This window comes from Lutzomyia longipalpis, chromosome 1, assembly GCF_024334085.1.
Source record: "Lutzomyia longipalpis isolate SR_M1_2022 chromosome 1, ASM2433408v1".
Classification (NCBI taxonomy): Eukaryota; Metazoa; Arthropoda; class Insecta; order Diptera; family Psychodidae; genus Lutzomyia; species Lutzomyia longipalpis.
Genome location: NC_074707.1, coordinates 4,378,710 through 4,405,928, shown reverse-complemented (window position 1 = coordinate 4,405,928; position 27,219 = coordinate 4,378,710). Strand labels below are relative to the sequence as shown.

Sequence of the window (27,219 nt, the reverse complement as noted above, 5' to 3'; positions counted from 1 at the left end):
TCAATTTTCTTAAAGCCCTCCTTACAGAAGCAGGCTTTGTAGCAATCTTGGGAAGAGCAATTATGCTCAGGGAAGCATTCCTCGTCACAGGGTTTACCTGATTTGTATTCAGCATTTGGATCATCGCAATGGCATTGAGACTCAGGAATACAATCAGAAGAAGAATCGTCTGTTTTGAAGCCAGGTTTGCAGTAGCATCCAGCAACAGTAGGTAGATCCTTACAAGATTGAGGAGTCTCATTGCATTTCTCAAGGCAGGTGTTGGAGTAGGTGTATTCTTTATTAGCTGGACATACACAATTAGTCTGCAACTGGCAACGTCCTCCAATATTCTTGTATCCATCTTTGCAAAAGCAAGCTTTGTATGCCGTTCGCATTGCACAATCAGATGGTACAGTACACTCATCACTGCAAGGATTTCCTGATTTGTATTCAGCATTAGAATCCGAACAGGTACACTGCGAATCAGCAACACAGTCTCCTTCAATCCTTCTAAATCCTTCCTTGCAGTAACAACCGATTTTTATTGGTCTATTTTTGCAAGACGCGTGAGTTCCAGTACACAGATCAAGGCAATCATTTGAATAGGTGTACTCCTCATTTGATCCCGGACAACTACATTCATTTTCCAACTTGCACTCACCACCAATTAATTTGTATCCTTCCTTGCAATAGCAAGCTTTGTAGCACTCTTTAGCAGCACAATCAGAATGCGGAATACATTCATCTTCACACGCTTTCCCCATTCTGTATTCCGTATTCGGTTCAGTGCAAGGACAATCAGCTTCTGGAATACAAGTTCCATCACTCGATCGACGAAATCCTTCCCTACAATAGAATCCTGCTACAACTGGTTGATTCTTACAAGTCTCAGGATTTCCCGAGCAGCGATCCATGCAGTCATTTGAGTAGCCATAAGCAGCATTCGCTAGAGCAGCGTTGGTACATTGGGTTTCCGGTTGACAAGAACCTCCAATCAATTTAAATGTATTCTTGCAGAAACAAGCTTTGTAACACTCACGAGTTGGACAATTTCCCGGAGGTACGCAATCGTAATCACAAGACTTTCCGGATTTATACTCAGCATTGGGATCAGTGCACGGGCATGTGGTGTCCGTCACACAGTTTCCTGAGCTGTCTTTTCTAAAACCAGGCTTACAATGGCAACCTAATGTTACCGGCTGTCCTGCGCAGGAATCAGGCGTTCCTGTACACTGATCAAAGCAATCACTTCCCAAAACGTATTCAGCATTTGGATCTGTGCAACATTGAGCTTCAGGAGTACAAGTTCCAGCGATACTTTTATATCCATCCTTGCAGAAGCAGTCTTTGTAGCAATCGTCGGTAGGACACGTTACTGGTGGAGTGCATTCATCATCACAGGGCTTTCCGGATTTAAATTCAGCGTTGGGATCAGTGCAAGAGCAGCTGGTGTCTGCTACACATGTTCCAGTTGAATCTTTTCTAAAGCCAGCTTTGCAATGACAATCTAATGTTACCGGCTGTCCTGCGCAGGAATCAGGCGTTCCTGTACACTGATCAAAGCAATCACTTCCCAAAACGTATTCAGCATTTGGATCTGTGCAACATTGAGCTTCAGGAGTACAAGTTCCAGCGATACTTTTATATCCATCCTTGCAGAAGCAGTCTTTGTAGCAATCGTCGGTAGGACACGTTACTGGTGAAGTGCATTCATCATCACAGGGCTTTCCGGATTTAAATTCAGCGTTGGGATCAGTGCAAGAGCAGCTGGTGTCTGCTACACATGTTCCAGTTGAATCTTTTCTAAAGCCAGCTTTGCAATGACAATCTAATGTTACCGGCTGTCCTGCGCAGGAATCAGGCGTTCCTGTACACTGATCAAAGCAATCACTTCCCAAAACGTATTCAGCATTTGGATCTGTGCAACATTGAGCTTCAGGAGTACAAGTTCCAGCGATACTTTTATATCCATCCTTGCAGAAGCAGTCTTTGTAGCAATCGTCGGTAGGACAGGTTACTGGTGAAGTGCATTCATCATCACAGGGCTTTCCGGATTTAAATTCAGCGTTGGGATCAGTGCAAGAGCAGCTGGTGTCTGCTACACATGTTCCAGTTGAATCTTTTCTAAAGCCAGCTTTGCAATGACAATCTAATGTTACCGGCTGTCCTGCGCAGGAATCAGGCGTTCCTGTACACTGATCAAAGCAATCACTTCCCAAAACGTATTCAGCATTTGGATCTGTGCAACATTGAGCTTCAGGAGTACAAGTTCCAGCGATACTTTTATATCCATCCTTGCAGAAGCAGTCTTTGTAGCAATCGTCGGTAGGACACGTTACTGGTGAAGTGCATTCATCATCACAGGGCTTTCCGGATTTAAATTCAGCGTTGGGATCAGTGCAAGAGCAGCTGGTGTCTGCTACACATGTTCCAGTTGAATCTTTTCTAAAGCCAGCTTTGCAATGACAATCTAATGTTACCGGCTGTCCTGCGCAGGAATCAGGCGTTCCTGTACACTGATCAAAGCAATCACTTCCCAAAACGTATTCAGCATTTGGATCTGTGCAACATTGAGCTTCAGGAGTACAAGTTCCAGCGATACTTTTATATCCATCCTTGCAGAAGCAGTCTTTGTAGCAATCGTCGGTAGGACAGGTTACTGGTGAAGTGCATTCATCATCACAGGGCTTTCCGGATTTAAATTCAGCGTTGGGATCAGTGCAAGAGCAGCTGGTGTCTGCTACACATGTTCCAGTTGAATCTTTTCTAAAGCCAGCTTTGCAATGACAATCTAATGTTACCGGCTGTCCTGCGCAGGAATCAGGCGTTCCTGTACACTGATCAAAGCAATCACTTCCCAAAACGTATTCAGCATTTGGATCTGTGCAACATTGAGCTTCAGGAGTACAAGTTCCAGCGATACTTTTATATCCATCCTTGCAGAAGCAGTCTTTGTAGCAATCGTCGGTAGGACAGGTTACTGGTGAAGTGCATTCATCATCACAGGGCTTTCCGGATTTAAATTCAGCGTTGGGATCAGTGCAAGAGCAGCTGGTGTCTGCTACACATGTTCCAGTTGAATCTTTTCTAAAGCCAGCTTTGCAATGACAATCTAATGTTACCGGCTGTCCTGCGCAGGAATCAGGCGTTCCTGTACACTGATCAAAGCAATCACTTCCCAAAACGTATTCAGCATTTGGATCTGTGCAACATTGAGCTTCAGGAATACAAGTTCCAGCGATACTTTTATATCCATCCTTGCAGAAGCAGTCTTTGTAGCAATCGTCGGTAGGACACGTTACTGGTGAAGTGCATTCATCATCACAGGGCTTTCCGGATTTAAATTCAGCGTTGGGATCAGTGCAAGAGCAGCTGGTGTCTGCTACACATGTTCCAGTTGAATCTTTTCTAAAGCCAGCTTTGCAATGACAATCTAATGTTACCGGCTGTCCTGCGCAGAAATCAGGCGTTCCTGTACACTGATCAAAGCAATCACTTCCCAAAACGTATTCAGCATTTGGATCTGTGCAACATTGAGCTTCAGGAGTACAAGTTCCAGCGATACTTTTATATCCATCCTTGCAGAAGCAGTCTTTGTAGCAATCGTCGGTAGGACACGTTACTGGTGAAGTGCATTCATCATCACAGGGCTTTCCGGATTTAAATTCAGCGTTGGGATCAGTGCAAGAGCAGCTGGTGTCTGCTACACATGTTCCAGTTGAATCTTTTCTAAAGCCAGCTTTGCAATGACAATCTAATGTTACCGGCTGTCCTGCGCAGGAATCAGGCGTTCCTGTACACTGATCAAAGCAATCACTTCCCAAAACGTATTCAGCATTTGGATCTGTGCAACATTGAGCTTCAGGAGTACAAGTTCCAGCGATACTTTTATATCCATCCTTGCAGAAGCAGTCTTTGTAGCAATCGTCGGTAGGACACGTTACTGGTGGAGTGCATTCATCATCACAGGGCTTTCCGGATTTAAATTCAGCGTTGGGATCAGTGCAAGAGCAGCTGGTGTCTGCTACACATGTTCCAGTTGAATCTTTTCTAAAGCCAGCTTTACAATGACAATCTAATGTTACCGGCTGTCCTGCGCAGGAATCAGGCGTTCCTGTACACTGATCAAAGCAATCACTTCCCAAAACGTATTCAGCATTTGGATCTGTGCAACATTGAGCTTCAGGAGTACAAGTTCCAGCGATACTTTTATATCCATCCTTGCAGAAGCAGTCTTTGTAGCAATCGTCGGTAGGACACGTTACTGGTGAAGTGCATTCATCATCACAGGGCTTTCCGGATTTAAATTCAGCGTTGGGATCAGTGCAAGAGCAGCTGGTGTCTGCTACACATGTTCCAGTTGAATCTTTTCTAAAGCCAGCTTTGCAATGACAATCTAATGTTACCGGCTGTCCTGCGCAGAAATCAGGCGTTCCTGTACACTGATCAAAGCAATCACTTCCCAAAACGTATTCAGCATTTGGATCTGTGCAACATTGAGCTTCAGGAGTACAAGTTCCAGCGATACTTTTATATCCATCCTTGCAGAAGCAGTCTTTGTAGCAATCGTCGGTAGGACACGTTACTGGTGAAGTGCATTCATCATCACAGGGCTTTCCGGATTTAAATTCAGCGTTGGGATCAGTGCAAGAGCAGCTGGTGTCTGCTACACATGTTCCAGTTGAATCTTTTCTAAAGCCAGCTTTGCAATGACAATCTAATGTTACCGGCTGTCCTGCGCAGGAATCAGGCGTTCCTGTACACTGATCAAAGCAATCACTTCCCAAAACGTATTCAGCATTTGGATCTGTGCAACATTGAGCTTCAGGAGTACAAGTTCCAGCGATACTTTTATATCCATCCTTGCAGAAGCAGTCTTTGTAGCAATCGTCGGTAGGACACGTTACTGGTGAAGTGCATTCATCATCACAGGGCTTTCCGGATTTAAATTCAGCGTTGGGATCAGTGCAAGAGCAGCTGGTGTCTGCTACACATGTTCCAGTTGAATCTTTTCTAAAGCCAGCTTTGCAATGACAATCTAATGTTACCGGCTGTCCTGCGCAGGAATCAGGCGTTCCTGTACACTGATCAAAGCAATCACTTCCCAAAACGTATTCAGCATTTGGATCTGTGCAACATTGAGCTTCAGGAGTACAAGTTCCAGCGATACTTTTATATCCATCCTTGCAGAAGCAGTCTTTGTAGCAATCGTCGGTAGGACACGTTACTGGTGAAGTGCATTCATCATCACAGGGCTTTCCGGATTTAAATTCAGCGTTGGGATCAGTGCAAGAGCAGCTGGTGTCTGCTACACATGTTCCAGTTGAATCTTTTCTAAAGCCAGCTTTGCAATGACAATCTAATGTTACCGGCTGTCCTGCGCAGAAATCAGGCGTTCCTGTACACTGATCAAAGCAATCACTTCCCAAAACGTATTCAGCATTTGGATCTGTGCAACATTGAGCTTCAGGAGTACAAGTTCCAGCGATACTTTTATATCCATCCTTGCAGAAGCAGTCTTTGTAGCAATCGTCGGTAGGACACGTTACTGGTGAAGTGCATTCATCATCACAGGGCTTTCCGGATTTAAATTCAGCGTTGGGATCAGTGCAAGAGCAGCTGGTGTCTGCTACACATGTTCCAGTTGAATCTTTTCTAAAGCCAGCTTTGCAATGACAATCTAATGTTACCGGCTGTCCTGCGCAGGAATCAGGCGTTCCTGTACACTGATCAAAGCAATCACTTCCCAAAACGTATTCAGCATTTGGATCTGTGCAACATTGAGCTTCAGGAGTACAAGTTCCAGCGATACTTTTATATCCATCCTTGCAGAAGCAGTCTTTGTAGCAATCGTCGGTAGGACACGTTACTGGTGAAGTGCATTCATCATCACAGGGCTTTCCGGATTTAAATTCAGCGTTGGGATCAGTGCAAGAGCAGCTGGTGTCTGCTACACATGTTCCAGTTGAATCTTTTCTAAAGCCAGCTTTGCAATGACAATCTAATGTTACCGGCTGTCCTGCGCAGGAATCAGGCGTTCCTGTACACTGATCAAAGCAATCACTTCCCAAAACGTATTCAGCATTTGGATCTGTGCAACATTGAGCTTCAGGAGTACAAGTTCCAGCGATACTTTTATATCCATCCTTGCAGAAGCAGTCTTTGTAGCAATCGTCGGTAGGACACGTTACTGGTGAAGTGCATTCATCATCACAGGGCTTTCCGGATTTAAATTCAGCGTTGGGATCAGTGCAAGAGCAGCTGGTGTCTGCTACACATGTTCCAGTTGAATCTTTTCTAAAGCCAGCTTTGCAATGACAATCTAATGTTACCGGCTGTCCTGCGCAGGAATCAGGCGTTCCTGTACACTGATCAAAGCAATCACTTCCCAAAACGTATTCAGCATTTGGATCTGTGCAACATTGAGCTTCAGGAGTACAAGTTCCAGCGATACTTTTATATCCATCCTTGCAGAAGCAGTCTTTGTAGCAATCGTCGGTAGGACACGTTACTGGTGAAGTGCATTCATCATCACAGGGCTTTCCGGATTTAAATTCAGCGTTGGGATCAGTGCAAGAGCAGCTGGTGTCTGCTACACATGTTCCAGTTGAATCTTTTCTAAAGCCAGCTTTGCAATGACAATCTAATGTTACCGGCTGTCCTGCGCAGGAATCAGGCGTTCCTGTACACTGATCAAAGCAATCACTTCCCAAAACGTATTCAGCATTTGGATCTGTGCAACATTGAGCTTCAGGAGTACAAGTTCCAGCGATACTTTTATATCCATCCTTGCAGAAGCAGTCTTTGTAGCAATCGTCGGTAGGACACGTTACTGGTGAAGTGCATTCATCATCACAGGGCTTTCCGGATTTAAATTCAGCGTTGGGATCAGTGCAAGAGCAGCTGGTGTCTGCTACACATGTTCCAGTTGAATCTTTTCTAAAGCCAGCTTTGCAATGACAATCTAATGTTACCGGCTGTCCTGCGCAGGAATCAGGCGTTCCTGTACACTGATCAAAGCAATCACTTCCCAAAACGTATTCAGCATTTGGATCTGTGCAACATTGAGCTTCAGGAGTACAAGTTCCAGCGATACTTTTATATCCATCCTTGCAGAAGCAGTCTTTGTAGCAATCGTCGGTAGGACACGTTACTGGTGAAGTGCATTCATCATCACAGGGCTTTCCGGATTTAAATTCAGCGTTGGGATCAGTGCAAGAGCAGCTGGTGTCTGCTACACATGTTCCAGTTGAATCTTTTCTAAAGCCAGCTTTGCAATGACAATCTAATGTTACCGGCTGTCCTGCGCAGGAATCAGGCGTTCCTGTACACTGATCAAAGCAATCACTTCCCAAAACGTATTCAGCATTTGGATCTGTGCAACATTGAGCTTCAGGAGTACAAGTTCCAGCGATACTTTTATATCCATCCTTGCAGAAGCAGTCTTTGTAGCAATCGTCGGTAGGACACGTTACTGGTGAAGTGCATTCATCATCACAGGGCTTTCCGGATTTAAATTCAGCGTTGGGATCAGTGCAAGAGCAGCTGGTGTCTGCTACACATGTTCCAGTTGAATCTTTTCTAAAGCCAGCTTTGCAATGACAATCTAATGTTACCGGCTGTCCTGCGCAGGAATCAGGCGTTCCTGTACACTGATCAAAGCAATCACTTCCCAAAACGTATTCAGCATTTGGATCTGTGCAACATTGAGCTTCAGGAGTACAAGTTCCAGCGATACTTTTATATCCATCCTTGCAGAAGCAGTCTTTGTAGCAATCGTCGGTAGGACACGTTACTGGTGAAGTGCATTCATCATCACAGGGCTTTCCGGATTTAAATTCAGCGTTGGGATCAGTGCAAGAGCAGCTGGTGTCTGCTACACATGTTCCAGTTGAATCTTTTCTAAAGCCAGCTTTGCAATGACAATCTAATGTTACCGGCTGTCTTGCGCAGAAATCAGGCGTTCCTGTACACTGATCAAAGCAATCACTTCCCAAAACGTATTCAGCATTTGGATCTGTGCAACATTGAGCTTCAGGAGTACAAGTTCCAGCGATACTTTTATATCCATCCTTGCAGAAGCAGTCTTTGTAGCAATCGTCGGTAGGACACGTTACTGGTGAAGTGCATTCATCATCACAGGGCTTTCCGGATTTAAATTCAGCGTTGGGATCAGTGCAAGAGCAGCTGGTGTCTGTTACACATGTTCCAGTTGAATCTTTTCTAAAGCCAGCTTTGCAATGACAATCTAATGTTACCGGCTGTCCTGCGCAGGAATCAGGCGTTCCTGTGCATTCGTCTATGCAATCACTTCCGTAAATATATTCGGAATTTGTATCACCACAACATTGCGCTTCAGGAGTACAAATCCCTCCAATATTTTTATATCCATCCTTACAGTAACATGCTTTATAGCAATCCTCGGTAGGGCATGTTGATGGTGGAATGCATTTATCCTCACAAGGTCTTCTTGATTTGTACTCAGAATTTGGATCAGAGCATGGGCATTGTGCTTCAGGTATACATTCGTTATTTATGTCTCGCTTGTAGCCAGGTTCACAGTAACATCCTGCAGTCACAGGCTGACCTGCACATAAATCTGCAGTTCCAGTACAACTGTCAAGACATGGATTGGAATATCCATACTGTTCATTTGGACTAACTGAACATACGCAATTTGATTCAGGTTGACATGTGCCATCGAATGATCTAAAACCCGGCTTACAGAAACATGCTTTGTAGCACTCCTGGGTTGGGCAATCAGCTTGAGGAAGGCATTCAAAATCGCATGGATTTCCAGATTTGTACTCAGCGTTTGTATCGTCACATGTACATTGGGTATCAGCTACACAGAATCCACTAGCGTCCTTTCTAAAGCCAGGTACACAATGGCAACCTAAGTATTCAGGCTGACCTGCGCATGAATTTGGTGTTCCTGTGCACTCGTCTAAACAATCACTTGATGTTGTGTATTCTGTATTTGGATCTGTACAACATTGTGCTTCAAGAGAACACGTTCCACCAATATTTCTGTATCCTTCTTTACAATAACAAGCTTTGAATAATATTTGATCAGAACATCCATCAATTGGGAAACAAAGTTCTTGGCAACTTTTACCTTGCTTATATTCCGAATTAGAATCTGTGCAAGGACAATCTGTTTCGACAATGCAATCTCCATTACTGTCGCGTCGATAACCAGGAGCACAATAACAGCCACTAGTTGTTGGAATATTTAGACAATTAATTGGACTTCCTTCGCACTTATCCAAACACTCGTTGGATACTCCATATTGTTCATTTGTTCCACTGCAAGTACATTGACTTTCTGGTTGACAATTTCCCTTAATCAATTTGTATCCATCTTTGCAGTAACATGCTTTGTAACATATTTTATCTGAGCAATCTTCAGGTGGACTACATTCATATTCACAACTCTTTCCTTGTTTATATTCTGAATTAGGATCAAGACATGGACACTCAGCTTCTGGTATGCAACCAATTCCATGAATTCTCTTGTATCCTGGAGCACAGTAGCAATCCATTGCTGATGGAATTCCGAGGCATGAATCGGGATTACCATCGCACGTATCAAGACAATCATTTAAAACACCATATTGTTCGTTTTCTGGGCATTCACACTGAGTTTGTGGTTGACAACTTCCATTAATTCGTCTGTAGCCATTTTTGCAGTAACATGCTTTATAACATATTTGATCTGGACAATCTCTCGTATCATCGCACTCTTCTTCACAACTTTTCCCTTGTTTGTATTCCGAATTTGGGTCAGAGCATGGGCATTGTGTATCAGGAATACAATTTCCTGAACTATCTCTGCGAAATCCTGGTGCGCAGTAACAACCACTTTCTGTGGGAATTCCCGCACAACTTTCTGGATTTCCATCACAAGTCTCCAAACAGTCATTGGATACATAATATTGTTCATTTGATCCATCACAGGTACAGCCAATTTCTGGTTGACAACTTCCGTCGATTAACTTGTATCCATCTTTGCAGTAGCATGCTTTATAGCACTCTTGTTCTGAACAGTCTGACGATTCTTCACAGTCGTCTTCACATTTCTTGCCTTGTTTGTATTCAGAATTTGGATCACTACATAGACATTCTGAATCAGGAATGCAATTACCTTGGCTGTCTCTTCTGTAACCAGAAGCACAGTAACAAGATGCTTCTATCGGAATATCCTTGCAGTTGTCAGGATTCCCGTCGCATGTATCTAAACAATCGTTATAATAGGAGTACTCTTCGTTATCTCCACATTCGCAATTTTCAAATGTTTGACATGTTCCATTAACTCTGACATAGCCTTCCTTGCAGAAGCATCCTTGAACGGTTGCCACATCTGGACAATCGTCGTAGTTTTCTTGACAGTTCTCTCTACATCTGTCTCCATATTTGTATTCTTCAAATTTGTCACAAGGACATAAATTATCCTTAACGCAAACTCCCAATATCCTTTTGTATCCTGGCTTACAGAAGCATTTATTAAGGAATGTTTGTTTCGCGCATTCATCAGGTATTGTTCCACAAGTATCAAAGCAATCGTTAGAAAATCGGTACACCTCATTTTTACCGCAAGGACAGTTCTCATAAATTTGACATGTTCCATTAATCCTGTAATAATTCCTGACGCAAGCACACCTGAATGATGTTGGCAACGCTTCACATTCTTCCCAAGTTTTACTACAATCCTGATAGCAATCGTTGCTGTTTAAATAGGCCTCATTTTCTCCGCATTCGCAGTTCTGACCAATTACACACTTTCCTTTAATCCTTACGAATCCTTCGTTACAGAAACAAGCTTTGAAGCATTCGTCCTGAGAACAATCCAGGCTGCCATCATTGCATTGTTCACTACACCGATCGCCGTATCTGTACGTTTCGTATTCGTCACATGGACACTGGGAATCAGGTTGACACATTCCGTTGATGAATTTGTACCCATCCTTGCAGTAGCAACCTTTGTAGTATTCTTTTTCTGAACAATCTGCTGTTGGAATGCATTTATTTTCACATTTCTTCCCAATTTTGTACTCAGCATTGGGGTCTCTGCATGGACATTGAGAGTCAACAACACAGAGACCTTTCTTATTTCTCCTAAATCCAGGTGCGCAGTAGCATGAATATTTCATTGGGAGATTGCTACATTTTCCTGGATAACCGTCGCATGATTCAAGGCAGTCATTTGAATAAAAGTATTGTTCATTTTCACTGCAAGAGCATTGATCAAATGTCTGGCAAGTCCCATTTATTCTCACAAAACCATCCTTGCAGAAGCATCCTTGTGATTGAGGACTATAAGGGCATAATTCGTTTTTCTTTTGACATTGTTCATAGCATCTATTGCCGAATTTGTATTCTTCATTTTCCCCACATGGGCAAAGGTTGGACTTTACGCAAATTCCCAAGATTCTCTTGTAGCCTGGTTTACAGAAACATCTGCCAATGGTTGTCGTGTCGTCGCAATCTTCAGAAGTAGTTCCACAACTTTCCTCACAATTTGTTGAATGAGCATAAACTTCATTTCTCGAGCAAGGACAGTTCACATCCGGAACACATTTTCCGTTAATTCTTTTGAAATTCTTGATGCAGGTGCATGTGAAGGAACTCGCAACATTGCGACAATCAAGCCATGTTTTACTGCAATCCTCGGAGCAGGTGTTGCTGTTTACATATTCTTCATTCTCACCGCATTCGCAGTAAGTGCCCTTGATGCATTTTCCATCCCTCCTCACATATCCCTCCTCGCAGAAACATCCTTTAAAGTATTCATCTTTTGTGCAGTCAACTGTGCTGTTGTTGCATACCTCATTGCAACGACTGCTGTATTTGTACACCTCGTGTTGATTGCATTGACATCGGGAGTCTGGGACGCAGTTGCCATGTATCCTTTTGTATCCTGCCTTACAATTGCATCTTTTGTAAACGGCAAGAGCTTTGCATTCTTCGGGTTTTGTCTTGCAGTTGTCCCAACAATCATTACCGAGTGAATATACTTCATTCCTTCCACATAGGCAATCCTTTTCAGGCAAACAGACACCATTTATTCGTTTGTAGCCTAATTGGCAGAAGCAGGATCGGTAAAAGTCCACATCCTTACAGTCTGCAGGTGAGACAACACATTTCTCGAGACAAAGGTTACCGTATGCATAGTGTTCGTTTTGTCGGCATTGGCAGTCGGTGTCTGGCAAACAGATCCCATTGATTCTCTTGAAGTTTGCTTTGCAGAAGCAACCAAAGAACTTTTTAGCATTTGTGCAGTCATTTCGGAGTTTTCCGCACTCTTCACTGCACTTGCTACTGTACGTGTACTCCTCATTGCTGGGGCATTGGCAGTTTGCTGGAGGTTGACACACTCCATTGATTCTCTTGTAGTTCCCAATGCAGTGGCATTTGTTGCTGCATTTCTGCTCCCAGCACTCCGTCGACGAACTGTTGCAGTCCTCATCACAATCATTGCCGCATTTGTACTCTTCCTTTTCCGGACAAATACATTCTTCTTCGGGGATACATCGTCTGCGGACTCGTTTGTAGCCTTTGGCACAGAAACAGCCCTCATGACACTGCTCTCCTGTGCAATCTTCCCATGATTTTGTACAATCCTCATTGCAGGATTTTCCACAAGTTGTGTACACCTCATTTGGTTTTGAGCATTTAGGTGGAGGACAATTGGACACAGGGACACAAACATCTCCAACCCTCTTGTAGCCATTTATGCAGAAACATCCCTCAACGCAAGGTTCCTTCTTGCAGAATTTCTCCGGTACATTGCACTCCTCGGAGCAGCGCTTTGAGCATAGAGAAAACTCCTCATTTGGAGGACATTTTTTAGCACAATTCTCCTTGGGGACACAGTGCCCACCTATCCGAACAAAACCATCAGAACAGAAACAGCCTGATTCACATTTTTCATACTGACAACTGTTCGCTTCACAAACTTCCCCGCATCTGTATCCACATTCTTGGTACGTCTCATTTTCACTGCATTCCGGTTCAACGGGACAGTCGCGCTTCTTCACGCACAACCCTGTTGTAGGATGACGAGCATAGCCTTTGCGACAGTAGCACCCAGATGGGCACTTACCCCTATGCTTCCGTATGTTGCACGAGATGTCAACGCCACTGCACATTTCCTGGCAATCCGGAGCTTGTCCACACGGCAACCAAACTTCATACTTTGGGCAGAAAGGAGCTGAAAGGGAAATTCATTTAATTTTTTTTTTTCATTTTTGTTGTTGTGTGTTTATTACTTGGGCAATTTCTCTGAGGAATACATAAGCCAGATGTTTCATCTCTGGCATATCCTGGCTTACAGAAGCATCCACTGGTGCATTTGACTTTGGGAATTGGACAGTTTTGACCTAAATTGGAGCATTCAACTTCGCACGGAGGTCCACATTCGACGTATTCTTCATGTTTTGAACAAATCTCTGAAGGATTGTCTGTAGTTGATGTTGTTGTGGGACTTGGGGTTGTTGTTGTCTTTGTTTTTGACGTTGTTGTTTTGACTTTTTGAGTTGTTGTTGTGTCTGTTGTTGTCTCTGTTGGATATATTATTGGGGTTGTTGACGTTTTCTCTTTTGTCGTTGATGTAGGATATGTTGTTGGGTATTTTGTTGTGTATTTCGTTGTATGTGTTGTTGGGTAAGTTGTTGGATATTTAATAGGGTAAAAAGTCGAGTATGTTGTTGGGATTGTTTTCTTAGTCGTTGTTGATGTTATTTTTGTCTTTGGGGTTGTCGTTGAGTATGTTGGAGGTCTTATTTTTGGGGTAGTTGTTGAGGTAGTTGTTGTTGTTGTTGTTGGTGTTGAGGACGTTGTAACAATCCTATGTGTTACGTACTCAATTGTGGGACAATTCTTCACATGAACACATTGATTGCTTCGTGGATGTCGTGCATAGCCATGCTTGCAGTAGCATCCCTGAGGACAATTTGCTGAACGTTTTATGTCACATGCCTGCCCGTAGTTTTCGCATGTTGTTTGACAAAGGGGAGCTTCTCCACAAAATAAAAACTCCTCGTGCTTTGGACATGAAGGTCCTGTAAGAAATTAATCTCCAATAATTCAATGAAATTGGAAAATTCTCTTTGATGATTTTGAGAGCATAAAAAAGACATAAAAATGTTTTTTATTATCATAAAAGCTGAATGGAATAGGTCAAAGTTAAAGGGTGATTTAAAATTCTTACGAAAAAAATAGGAATTGTTTGTTGAGAATTGAAAAGAAAATCTGTATTACAATAAAAAAAGAAAAAATTACTAAACTACTTACATTGTACACGCACACCTATATTATATACCTACATATACTGGATAATTTCCATTTAAAAATTACATAAAGAAGGATTTAAATATCCGAAATTGAATAAAAGAAAATATTTAAAAAAAAAAAAAAAGAAAGTACGTACACGCCTGTCCAAGGACAATTCCGCAGAGTAGTTGTAGGAGGGTACGTGACGAATTATTTATGGGAAAAAATCTACATAACCTTATTTTTCTTATCCTGGCAATGAAAGTTGCAGCACACGCCATAGTGAGTGAATTTCTAATTTATCAAGTTTTTATCCTTTAAATTCATTATTTGTGTATTTCATTAAGTACCAGTAGAGAATAAATTCTATTTTGAAGTAAAATACAGTATCATTCACGGAAAGGAGATCAGAGACTTTCAAGGACACTCGCTAACCCGGTCAATTCTCGCCGGAGGAGTCTTAATGCTCCCTCTGATTCTCCTCGGCAGGTGCGTACAGTACATACATTGAGGTAGAGGCCAGGAAACACTCCGTCAACATAGTGTTATTAATCTTTTTACCATCTCCCTCAAAAGGTGCGTAATATCAAGAAGGAAGTGCAAGGAGGCGCTTATTTGAAGTTACTAATTTCTCTGTGTCTATCTTCAAAAAGTAACATTACAAACAAAATTTAAAAGGCTGCTTAAAGGAATTTACTCACTTTTATACCAGTTAAGGATAAATTTTTGTAATTTAAAACATACATATATTTTACTTCAATCATATTACATATAACACGAAGCCAAAAAAGCTTTTCGTTTTTTTTAGAATATTTTTTGTCACTCTACGAGGTTTTTTTTCGATATGTTGATTTATTTTTAGCAAATCAAGAAAACTCAAACTATTTTTTAAAAATAATTATTGATTAAAAACATAAATTAAAATTGAAATATCCTTCTTTGTACACTCAAATCTCAGCTTTAAAAATTCTTTCGTTTTCACGTAAAATTCAGAATTTTTTTTAAACACAATTAATGGATTTTCCTCACTTGCGCATCGTTTTTGGGAAATGCATTTTCCCCCAGGATATTCTCGTACATATCCTGGACGACAAAAACATCCTGGTTGGCAATCTGTTGGTTCGCACGATGTTCCAATTGTTAGACAATCAATTTCACACGAAGGGCCACACGTGAGGAAATCTTCATGGGATCCACATTTTATTCCTGAATACCTCAATGTACCACGTAAATTAACTGTATCATTCACAAGTCCTACAAGAAGAATTATTTAACACATTAAAACGAAGACTTAGGGAGCACCATAACACTCTTTCATTGAACCTTTACTTGATGGGTTTGAGTCCACAAAATCCGTAGAGTTTACCGAAAAGCCTTTAATGAAGTGGAAACTACAGAATAGAAGGAGAAACTTTCGGAGGATTTTTTGGAGGATCATTGCTGATGAAGCAGGGAAGATGGTTCAATCTCAACTGAGTTGTATCACGCGAAAAAAGCCCCAAATATAAGCTTGTCCATCCGCTTCCCACCACTCCTGCAAGACAGTATATAAATTATCGAGAATGCTCTCAAATCTAATTGACCAATATTATCTGGTCCTGCAATAAAAAGAAAATAAAAACCAAAATTCTGGTTTACAGAAATATTGGGTGTTTGACCCACAAAAATACACTCATCGAAACAAAATTAAGGTCCCTTCCTTACTGAATGAACAAATTGTTTAAAGGTTCTTTTATTTTTTATTTGAGATTTATTTTTCTTAGGAAAATTTCATTTTCCTATTTTTCCAAAAAGAAAATTATGAAAATTCGTTTATTGTTCGAATGAGCATCACAGGCAAATTAATGTCTTACTTTTCTGTCCGTGACTGTAGGATGGAAGTCAATGGGGATCACATAGTGAGAATATAAATCAGCCGATAAAAAATGCGACGCGAAGGAGAGAAATAGCAAAAAAAAAAGATCTTGTTCTTGCATATGTACGCGTACATATATATAATTTAATTTGCTTAGAATTTCGATATATTTAATTAAACATATATTTTATTTTATCTTTCTAAAACATTTTGGCAAAAAGTTTTTTTTTATAATCAATTCTTTATTGATTCTGCCAATATTTATGCACATTTTAGAATAAACTATTTTCATTCCTGACTCATTATCAATGCAAAACTTTTTTGATGTTTGTGTTTTCCTTAATTTTATGCTACAGCTGGTAGTTTCTCTTAAGGACCACAAATAAAAGAAAGATGAAAAAACGTACATAATATTCTTTTAAAAATATGATTTACTAGTCAACCCGAGCCCCCAATCACGTGTGAGCAAACTCTATTTTAAACTATAGAAATTTTATATACATAAAAAAATATATAAAAATATAAATATATAAGTATAAACCTATAAATATACATATATAAGTACAATGGTCCAGCAGAGTAAAGGGAATGTACTGGTAAGTTTCACTTACGGGCTGTGATTCTTCCTTCAGATGACAGTCCAAGTGTGGTGAAAATTGAGGTGGATAAATTTTTGGGAATGGCTTTCTCACACATCGAATCACAGCCAACGCGCATGAGTAAGCTTTTCCCCAGAATTATCCCCAGAATTTATATCTCCGAAACCGCGACATAAATTTTTTTAATTTTTTTTTTTGGTTAAAAGGTGTGCCTATCACCTATAACATACTAAAATTTAATCGAAATCTATCGTCCAGTTTTTGAGATATTAATCGAAAACTGGTCGAAAACTCATCGAAAATTTTGTTTTTTATTGTAGGCCCTCTAGCGGTAGCTTTTGAAACTTCCTATATATAGATAATAGTATACCTTCTTGAGATCTTTCATTCAAAACCGGTTTGGTTCAAATCGGTCAAGCGGTTTAGGAGATATAACCGATTTTCGATAAAACTCTTTATTGGCTAAACCGCTTGTCCAATTTTCGGAAATGAGGTATCCTTGAAAAGGTCTTAAAGGCCCCTACAACATATTAAAATTTCAGACCTCTAGCTATAATAGAGGCTGAGATATAGCGAAAACAAAATTGAAAAAAAATCAAAATGGCGGATGCAGGGGTGGGGGGTCGAATTTGATATCATAGTTGGACGACTTCCAGACGATATTGAACTTTGCCGTTGACCGCAAGTCTCTATCTATTACCATTCTCTTGTAATTGAGCTTCAAACTACGGCCGGACGGGCAAGTTTGAGCCCGATCCGACGACCTTGAGTTTTAGAGTGGACACAGAAGCTGTGCTATTCTTTTCTTCGAAAGAATCACATCTAAAAGGGCGTATTTTAGTAGGGGGGATGAATAATACGGTACCATGAAAAATTTTTTAAATAAAAAATCCCGTTATCTGACCCTTCAGCAGGTAGAAAATGGGAAAAATTAATTTTTCTGTGGTGGCGCTATAAAGGGGGGTTGGGGCGGAATCCCATATAGCGCTTGCAACTCGTATTGACCCCCTCTACCCCCATACCAAGTTTCAACAAGATCGGCCCAGCCGTTTCGGAGGAGTTCATGTGCCACAAACAAACAAACAAAATTTTCAGCTTTATATATTAAGATTTCTATTAGCTTATTTATTAAAATTCTTACACTCTGTCCAAAATTTATTATAGCTCCCTTGTTTAAGAGGATCTATTCCGAATTAAATAACTTTGTTAAAAAGCATTCAGTTTCTTCTGTAAAATAATCGGGATGAAGAAGAATAAATTAAAAAGATTTCTTCGAAAATATTATTTATTTCTCAGTGCTTACAATTTTGACGTACAAAATACATAAAAATATATAGTCCAATTTTTTTCGTTTTAATTAAAAGAAATGTTAATATCAAAAAATGCTTTAAGATGATCATTAAAAATTGAGTAAACTGAGTCCTTTTTGCTTATACTGCTATCACCACAAGAGTTTGTGGAATTTCTTTCTGTTAACTGTACGTACAACGCATGTTCCGTCGGTTCCTCGGCAGAAGCCAGGATTGCAGAAGCATTTGAAGCCAGTTGGATCACTGGATGCGGTGCACGCTGCTGGTGTAACACTGCAGTCATCCTCGCATGTTTTACCCGTTCGTGGAGTTTCATTTGCACCACAAGCACAGAGCGCTTCTGGGACACACGCACCACCCTGCTCCCTGAATCCATCGAGGCAGTGACATCCCCATCTGCAGTTGGTTTCGTCGCATTGCGATGGGATTTCCTCGCAAGACTGAGAGCAATCACTCTTGCAACCAAACTCTTGACCCTGTGCCGCACAAGGGCAGAGACTGACACCAAGATCAACTCGAACGCAAATTCCGAGAAGCCTGAGGAAACCGTCTTGGCAGTAGCAGCCATTCTGACATGGGAGATCCAAGCAAAGATTTATATCCAAGAGACCGCACAGTTGATCCTCACAGTCTCTTCCGCATTTGTAAACTTCATCTGGGCCACATGGGTTGCATCCAGCTTCCGCAACGCAAGCTCCATCAATACGTTTGAAGCCACTCCTGCAGTGGCAACCCTTGACGCATTCTTCGAATTCACAATCTGCCGTTGGAGTACATTCCTCTTCGCATGTTTTCATATCCTTGTAGACTTCATTTGCATTAGGGCAAGGACACTGATTCTCTGGTTGACAAGAACCATCGATCAGCTTGTATCCATCTTTACAAAAGCAACCTGATCTTATGCCTACACCCGCGCATGTCACTGAATTACCGTCACATGGTTGTAAACAATCATTTGAGTATGAGTATTCAGCATTTGGATCATCGCATGGACATGTACTTTCAACAATACAATCGCCATTTGCATCCCTCCTATATCCAGGTGCGCAGTAGCAACCAGGGGTCGTAGCAGTAGCTAAACAATCAGCTAGAACACCTGAACAGCTTTCAAAGCAATCATTACTAACTCTGTATACTTCATTCGCTCCTGGACATGCACAACCGGACTCAGGTTGACAGGATCCGCCAATATTCTTAAAACCGTCCTTGCAGTAACATTTAAATCCGCAAATTTGTGCACTACAATCAGCTGGTGGATTACACTGATCTTCGCAATCCTTTCCTGTTCTGTACTCAGCATTGGGATCTGTGCAAGGACACGTAGTCTCGTCAATACAATTTCCATTTGCGTCCCTTTTAAATCCAACTGCACAGTAACAACCGGGCATTGTTGGAATGTCGACACAAACTTCTGGATCGCTCGTACAACTATCATAGCAGACGTTAGATGTGTCATAGACTTCATTTGTACCTGGGCAGGTGCAACTGGACTCAGGTTGGCAAGTCCCTCCAATGTTCTTGAAGCCATCTTTGCAGTAACACTTCTTTCCACATAACTGAATACCACAATCATCAGGTGGAATACATTCATCTTCACAATCCTTTCCTGTTCTGTACTCTGCATTCGGGTCGTCACAAGGGCAGGTAGTTTCGTCAATACAATTTCCATTTGCATCTCTCTTGAAACCGAGAGCGCAATAGCAACCAGGCGTTGTTGGGATTTCAATGCAAGTATCTGGATCACTTGTGCAACTATCGTAGCAGATGTTTGACGTATCATACACCTCGTTTGTACCTGGACAAGTACAGCTGGATTGGGGCTGACAAGACCCTCCGATGTTTTTAAATCCATCTTTGCAGAAGCACTTATATCCACATACTTCAACATCACAAGTGTCCGTTGGAATACATAGGTCTTCACAATCCTTTCCTGATCTGTACTCGGCATTTGGATCATCACACGGACACATAGTCTGATTTATACAATTACCATTTGGATCCCTTCTAAATCCAGGAGAACAGTAGCAACCAAATGGCTGAAGGAACGTTACGCAAACGTTAACATCGCTTTCACAACTTTCAAAACAAGCATTATTCATTTGATATGATTCATTTTCACCGGGACATGTACAATCGGTGAAAGGTTGGCAAGATCCATTGATATTTTTAAATCCTTCTTTGCAGTAGCATTTTTTTCCACATGTTTGTGCTTCGCAATCAGCAGGTGGGATACATTCATCATCACAAGCTCTTCCTGTTCTATATTCTGCATTTGGATCAGCGCATGGACACGTTGTTTCATCAATGCAGTCTCCATTTGAGTCTCTTTTAAATCCTTGTGCACAGAAACAACCATAAACTGATGGTATGTCTGAACAAACATCTGGATCACTTGCGCAACTTTCCCAGCAGTAATTAAATGTGCGATAAACTTCGTTTGCTCCAGGACATTGGCTTGAGCAGTCACTAACTGGCTGACAGGATCCATTAATGTTTTTAAATCCATCTTTACATAGACACGCTTTACCACAGAGCTGTATTCCACAATCACCTGATGGAAGGCATTGATCATCGCATAACACCCCCGTTTTGTATTCTGCATTTGGATCATCACAAGGACATGTAGTTTCATCAACACAATTTCCATTGGGATCTCTTTTATATCCAAGAGCGCAGAAACAACCATAAACTGCAGGAAGTGCCCTGCATTCCTCAATGTAACTTGTACAACTTTCCCAGCACTCATTATAAATCTGATATGATTCATTTTCACCGGGACAAGAACAATCAGTAAATGGTTGGCAAGTTCCGTTTATGTTCTTAAAACCTTCTTTGCAATAACAACTAAATCCGCATATTTGTATATTACAATCATCTGTTGGAATACATTCATCCTCACATGGTTTTCCTGACCTATATTCCGCATTTGGATCAGTGCATGGGCATAGCGATTGATCAATACAATTACCATTGGAATCTCTAGCAAAACCAAATGCACAGTAACAACCATATTCGGTCGTAATGCTAAAGCAAACATCTGGATTACTATCGCAGCTTTCCCAACAATAATTAGCATTACGATAAACCTCATTTGCCCCACTGCACGTGCAATTGGAGAGAGGCTGACATGTGCCTCCTATATTCTTGTATCCGTCCTTGCAGTAGCATGCCTTGTAGCATATTTGATCTGAGCAATCATCCGAAGGTAGACAATCTTGTTCACAAGACTTTCCTTGTTTGTATTCAGCATTGGGATCAGAGCAAGGACAATTAGTGTCTACTATGCAATTACCATTACTGTCTCGTCGGTAGCCAGGAGCACAGTAGCAACCATCTTCTGTTGGAATTCCTGCACAACTATCGGGATTCCCATCGCATGTGTCCAAACAATCATTAGATGTCTGATATGCTTCATTTGTGCCACACACGCAATTCGTCTCAGGTTGGCAAATCCCTGCAATATTCTTAAATCCATCCTTGCAGTAGCAGCCTTTGTAGCATATTTGATCAGCACAATCATCGGATGGAACACAATCTTGCTCACAATATTTTCCTTGTTTGTACTCTGCATTTGGATCTGAACAGGGACATTCAGAGTCTGGAACACAACTTCCAGTACTGTTGCGTCTGTATCCCGGTGAACAGTAGCATCCATCCACTGTGGGAACTCCTGCACAACTATCGGGATTCCCATCGCACGCTTCTAAACAACTGCTTGATGTTTGATACGATTCATTGTCTCCACTGCACGTACATCCCGACTCAGGAAGACATTTCCCATCAAAGTTTTTGTATCCATCCTTGCAGTAGCAACCTTTGTAGCATATTTTATCGGCACAGTCATCAGCTGGTAGGCAATCTTGCTCACACGCCTTACCTTGCTTGTATTCAGCATTAGGATCGACACATGGACACCATATATCAGGAATGCAATTTCCATTGATCCATCTTCTGTAGCCTGGAGCACAGAAGCAACCCTGTTCTGTGGGAATTCCACTGCAACTGTCAGGATTTCCATCACATTTATCCAGGCAGTCATTTAGAACTTGATAAGCTTCATTTTCTCCACTGCAGGTGCATCCTGAGTCCGGTTGGCAGGATCCATCAATGTTTTTGAAGCCATCTTTACAGTAGCACGCTTTATAGCATATTTGATTTGCACAATCATCAGACGGCAAGCAATCTTGCTCACAATATTTGCCTTGTTTGTATTCAGCATTTGGATCTGCACATGTGCACGTAGTATCGGGAACACACGCCCAATTGTAATCTCTTACGTATCCTGGGGCGCAATAGCATCCCTTCTCTGTTGGTATACCACTGCAACTATCGGGATTACCATAACATTTCTCGAGGCATTTATTGGAGGGGTAATAGAGTTCATTTGAACTACTGCATGTGCAATACTTGTCTGGCTTGCAGTATTTTCCTATCTTCTTGTAGCCATCCTTGCAGTAGCATGCCTTGTAGCTTTGTGCATCACTACATTCATCAGATGGTACACAATCATCATCGCAGCCCTTTCCTTGTTTGTATTCGGCATTTGGGTCAGCACATGTGCATTCAGATTCAGAGACACACGTTCCAGTGCTGTCTCTCCTGAATCCTGGAGCACAGAAGCAACCCTTATCTGAGGCTATTCCAGCACAACTATCTGGATTGCCGTCACATGTTTCTAAGCATGAGTTTGAGGGGTAGTAAGCTTCATTAGCTCCACTGCACGTACAACCGGAATCTGGTTTGCAGTATCCTGAAATCTTCTTGTAATCATCTTTGCAGTAACATCCTTTGTAGCATTCCTGATCGGCGCATTCATCAGATGGGACACATTCATCCTCGCAGCTTTTGCCTTGTTTGTATTCGGCATTAGGATCAGCACATGGACAGTCTGTGTCAGGGATGCAGTTTCCTTTACTATCTCTGCGGAATCCATCAGAACAGTAGCATTTTGCCTCAAGTGGTAGATCTTTGCAACTATCTGGATTACCGTCGCAGGTTTCTAAGCAATCATTGGAGTACGTGTAGGTTTGATTTCCACTGCAGAGACAATTATCGAATGTCTGGCATGTGCCATTGACTCTAACATATCCATCCTTGCAGAAGCATCCTTTATACGTCTCCCCTTGGGGACAATTATTGTAGTTTTCTTGACAATTGTCATGACATTTATCTCCGTATTTATATTCTTCATTCTTATCACAAGGACACAGATAATCCTTCACGCATTTCCCAAGGATTCTCTTGTATCCTTCTTTGCACGTACATCTGTTTTCGCCGTTAATATTAGCACATAATTCCGGAGTTCCTTCGCAGCTTTCCATGCAGTCCGTTATATAGCCAAATTCTTCATTTTTCGGACATGGGCAATTATCATCGATTACACATTTGCCATTGATTCGTTTATAATTTCTTAAGCAGTAACATCCAAAGGCATCAGGTACATGACGGCAGTCACTATATGTTTTGGAACAATCTTCCTGGCATTTACTTGAACTCACAAATTCTTCATTCACGCCGCAACCACATTCAACACCTGGGACGCATTTTCCATTGATCCTCACATATCCATTGTCACAGAAGCATCCTTTGTAGCATACAGCCTGTGAGCAGTCGACACTTCCTCCATAGCTGCATAACTCTTCGCAATCCGTCCCAGCTTTGTAGACTTCATTCTTCTTGCATTTGCAGAAGGCGTCTGGAACACATTTTCCATTAATTCTCTTGAATCCACGTTTGCACGAACATCTCTTGTAAATGAGTTCCGATAAACATTTTTCCGGGGGTGTGTAACAATCATCCAGGCAGTCACTTCCCCACGTGTACTCTTCATTCTTGGGGCAGGAGCATTCATTGTCGGGAACACAAAGTCCATTAATTCGTCTATATCCTTCCTGGCAGAAGCATCCTCTGTAGCATTCAGCATCTTTGCAATCATCAGGACCACTACTGCAGTCTTCGGCGCATGTGTTGCCGTAGACATATTCCTCATTTTGTTGGCATGGACAGGTGGTATCGGGGACGCAAACTCCATCAATTCGTTTGAAGCCACTCTTACAGAAGCAACCGAAGAACTCCTTCTCACCTGCACCTGCACTGGGTGGTGTGTTGCATTGCTCACTGCATTTGCTATTGTACGTGTACTCCTCATTGCTGGGGCACTGACAATTTGCCGGAGGCTGACACACTCCATTGATCCTCTTGTAGTTTCCAACGCAGTGGCACTTTTTGCTGCATTTCTGCTTCCAACAGTCATAGGGATTACTACTGCAGTCCTCATCGCAGTCTGTACTGCACTTGTAGACCTCTTTTGCTGGACATTCGCAGTTTTCTTCCGGGACGCAGCGTCCGCGTACTCTTTTATAGCCATTTGCGCAGAAGCAACCCTTTTGGCACGCATCGTACTTACAGTCATCGCTTGACTTCTTGCAATCCTCATTGCAAGATTTTCCACAGGTTGTGTACACTTCATTTGGATCTGCACACTTTGGTGGTGGGCAGTTGGAAAGTGGTACACAAACACCTCCTACTCGTTTATAGCCATTTATGCAGAAACATCCTTTTTCGCAAATTTCGTATTTGCACGATCCTTCGGGCTTGTCGCAGCTTTCATCGCATCTTTTGCCACAGGAATTGTATTCTTCATTTGGTGGGCATTTCTTGACGCAGTTATCAGCAGGAACACATTTCCCATTAATTCGGACGTAGCCCTTTGAGCAGAAACATCCAGCTTCGCATTTCTCAAACAAGCAGCTCTTGCTGTCTGCGAGGCATGTTTCTTTGCATCGATACCCACAGGCTGCGTACTCCTCATTTGCCCCACATACTGGTTCCTTGGGACAATCATTCTTCCGAATACATTCTCCTGTCTCGGGATGACGGGCATATCCTTTGGCGCAGTAGCAACCATACGGGCAGTAATTGCTGTACTTCCTTCCCTCGCAGTCACCATCGAGGGCTTCACATGTCACCTGGCATGCAGGAGCTTGTCCACAGATGAGCCATACCTCATTCTTCGGGCAATACGGATCTGTAAATTAATTTTTTTTTAATTAGAAATAAAACTTCTTTAAAAAAGTAGAATATTTTTCTCATACATGAGCAACTCTTTTGGGGAATACACGGTCCTCCTGGGCCATCCCTGGCATAGCCTGCCTTACAGAAGCATCCACTTGTGCACTTGACATTCCTAATGGGACAGTCTTTGCCCAAATTGGAACATTCGACTTGGCAAGCTGGTCCACAGTCGAGATATTCCTCATTCTTGCCGCAAGATTTTGGAGCAGCAGGTGTTGTTGTGGTGGTTGTTGTTGTTGTGGGTTTCTTCGTCGTTGCTGGTGGTGGCTCGTGGATGTACTCAATGGAAGGACAACTCTTTGCATGAATACACTGCCCAGTCACTGGATGACGTGCATAACCGAACTTGCAGTAGCATCCTTGAGGGCAGTATGAAGAAGATTTAATGGCACATGCCTGCCCAAAGTTATCGCACGTTGCTTGACACGGTGGGGCTTCACCACAGAAGAGATATTCCTCGTGTTTGGGGCACGTTGGTCCTTAAATTCATTTAAAAAAAAGTGAAACACAATTATGTGGAATTATATATGTATAATACTCTGATAAAATTCAAAGAGATTTTCTAAATTTTTATTTTATATTCGGAGGAAAGAAACATCGGAGTAGGCGCTTTAGAAAAGAAATATTCTTATATACCTGTTTTTCGTGAATTAATTGAGAAGAAAACTATATACATACATATGTATATGCGAGATTAATCTGTTTTCATTTCCCCGCTTAATCAACATATTCTTTTCTACATAAATTCTATGATTTGATTCTTCTCTTCTAACATAAAGTGGAGAATGTTTATGCAAATTAGATGCTAATTTCCTAACTTTTATTCCTCCCAAATCTTCAACCATAAATTGATATAAAATCTAAAAATATATACATACATATATAGAAAAAATGTTTATGCGTTAGCTCCAAATCAGCTTGGCAGAAATATGTTTTTATATATAAATAAATTTATAATATACATATTTTAAATGAAAACAAAGGTCATTAAGATACAGTCATGTATTGATTAACACTAACCAATACCTGGCTGTTATCTTGCCGATTCTACGAATGAGCTTTGAGGCTATACAAACTTTCCTAAAAGAGCTTTTCTTTCCTCCCCAAAAAGAGTAAAATAGAGACAGCGTCGTTTTAAGGAAAAAGGTCGTTATTGAGGTTTTACTTACTTGGGCACTTCTTTTGGAAAATGCATTTCCCCCCCGGACCCTCTCGCACGTATCCTGGCCGACAGAAGCATCCTGGGCGGCAGTCCGTGTTGTCACAGGACTTCCCAATGGTCGTACAGTCGACCTCACATGTTGGGCCACACTTGAGATAATCCTCATGCAAAGGGCATTTGGAGTAGCCCTTCCTTAAATCACTTTCAGTGCCATTCGCAGGATTTTCTTCAACACCTGAAAAATGTGAAATTTTCTTTTCTTTTTAAAGATTTCCAAAACTAATCTAAGAGCTTTTGTTGCTAACTCACTTTCCGTCACATCTTCACTTATTTCCGTGTCCGGAACTGATTCAGCTTCCGGTAATGTATCAATTGTTAATGCCTGCACTGCTAAAGTAGCACAAAGGAGGAGAAATATTTCCCTACGATCCACCATTTCGATGGCACCGTGCTGAAATCCCAACTGAATGTTATTGAGACGAATCTCCGTATTTAAGCCTTTCGATCCATCTCCCACCATTTCAGAATATATTATGTTTCTTCTCTTCTTTTTAGAGACTCATATATACTTCTTTTCTAAGATATATAAAAATATACATATTTCTAAAAATCTGGTTTCCCAAAATGGGGTATTTGACCCAATATGGTGGGATTCTTGATGTATTATTGTACATAATCAAATTTTCAAGAATGTAAATCAGTCGCGATGAAGAGAAAAGTCATTAAACGGGGAGATATTTTATTTATTTTTTAATTTGTATATTTTTTGAATTTTGTTTTCATTCTTAAAGGAGAAATAGATGGTACATAAGTTGTGTTTACGTGTATTATGTTTCTTTTAGGAAAAAATTTAAAAAAATGTTTTTTTTTAATTTTGATTTTTTAAGCTTCGTCTAAAAATGGCAGATTTATTTTAAATCAATTTAACGTTAAAATTGATTCTTTTAGACAGCCCCCAATCCC

The 27,219-nt window shown here is 41.4% G+C and overlaps 3 protein-coding genes across 4 annotated transcripts in view; 1 reads left to right on the top strand and 2 right to left on the bottom strand.

The window, feature by feature from the left end:
* LOC129786570 (nuclear pore complex protein Nup88) overlaps positions 1 to 27,219 on the top strand; it is an 850,897-nt gene that overhangs the window by 125,025 nt on the left and 698,653 nt on the right. The window lies entirely within an intron of this gene.
* Positions 10 to 15,730, bottom strand: LOC129786839 (zonadhesin-like). Its single transcript, XM_055822084.1, has 5 exons — positions 15,580 to 15,730; positions 15,286 to 15,510; positions 13,254 to 14,045; positions 98 to 13,195; positions 10 to 20 (listed from the first exon to the last, which is right to left on the bottom strand). Exons 1-5 carry the CDS (start codon positions 15,692 to 15,694, stop codon positions 10 to 12), a joined length of 14,241 nt encoding a protein of 4,746 aa, XP_055678059.1. The 5' UTR covers positions 15,695 to 15,730.
* Positions 17,978 to 26,715, bottom strand: LOC129786549 (zonadhesin-like). 2 transcript variants are annotated; one of them, XM_055821641.1, is made up of 4 exons: positions 26,566 to 26,715; positions 26,264 to 26,515; positions 25,115 to 25,573; positions 17,978 to 25,047 (listed from the first exon to the last, which is right to left on the bottom strand). In XM_055821641.1, exons 1-4 carry the CDS (start codon positions 26,690 to 26,692, stop codon positions 18,152 to 18,154), a joined length of 7,734 nt encoding a protein of 2,577 aa, XP_055677616.1. In that variant the 5' UTR covers positions 26,693 to 26,715; the 3' UTR covers positions 17,978 to 18,151. The 2 variants fall into 2 exon arrangements, with proteins under 2 accessions (XP_055677616.1, XP_055677617.1); XM_055821642.1 differs by having other exon boundaries at positions 26,264 to 26,491.

Excerpts from the sequence above, each read along its gene's own strand:
- LOC129786839 (XM_055822084.1), bottom strand. The coding sequence starts at position 15,694 with ATGATCCTCCAAAAAATCCTCCGAAAGTTTCTCCTTCTATTCTGTAGT. Across the intron at positions 14,046-15,285 it reads TTCCCAAAAACGATGCGCAA|GACCTTCATGTCCAAAGCAC; the intron begins GTGAGGAAAATC and ends AATTTCTTACAG. Across the intron at positions 13,196-13,253 it reads TCCTCAGAGAAATTGCCCAA|CTCCTTTCTGCCCAAAGTAT; the intron begins GTAATAAACACA and ends TTTCCCTTTCAG.
- LOC129786549 (XM_055821641.1), bottom strand. The coding sequence starts at position 26,692 with ATGGTGGATCGTAGGGAAATATTTCTCCTCCTTTGTGCTACTTTAGCA. Across the intron at positions 25,574-26,263 it reads TTTCCAAAAGAAGTGCCCAA|GACCAACGTGCCCCAAACAC; the intron begins GTAAGTAAAACC and ends AATGAATTTAAG. Across the intron at positions 25,048-25,114 it reads TCCCCAAAAGAGTTGCTCAT|ATCCGTATTGCCCGAAGAAT; the intron begins GTATGAGAAAAA and ends ATTAATTTACAG.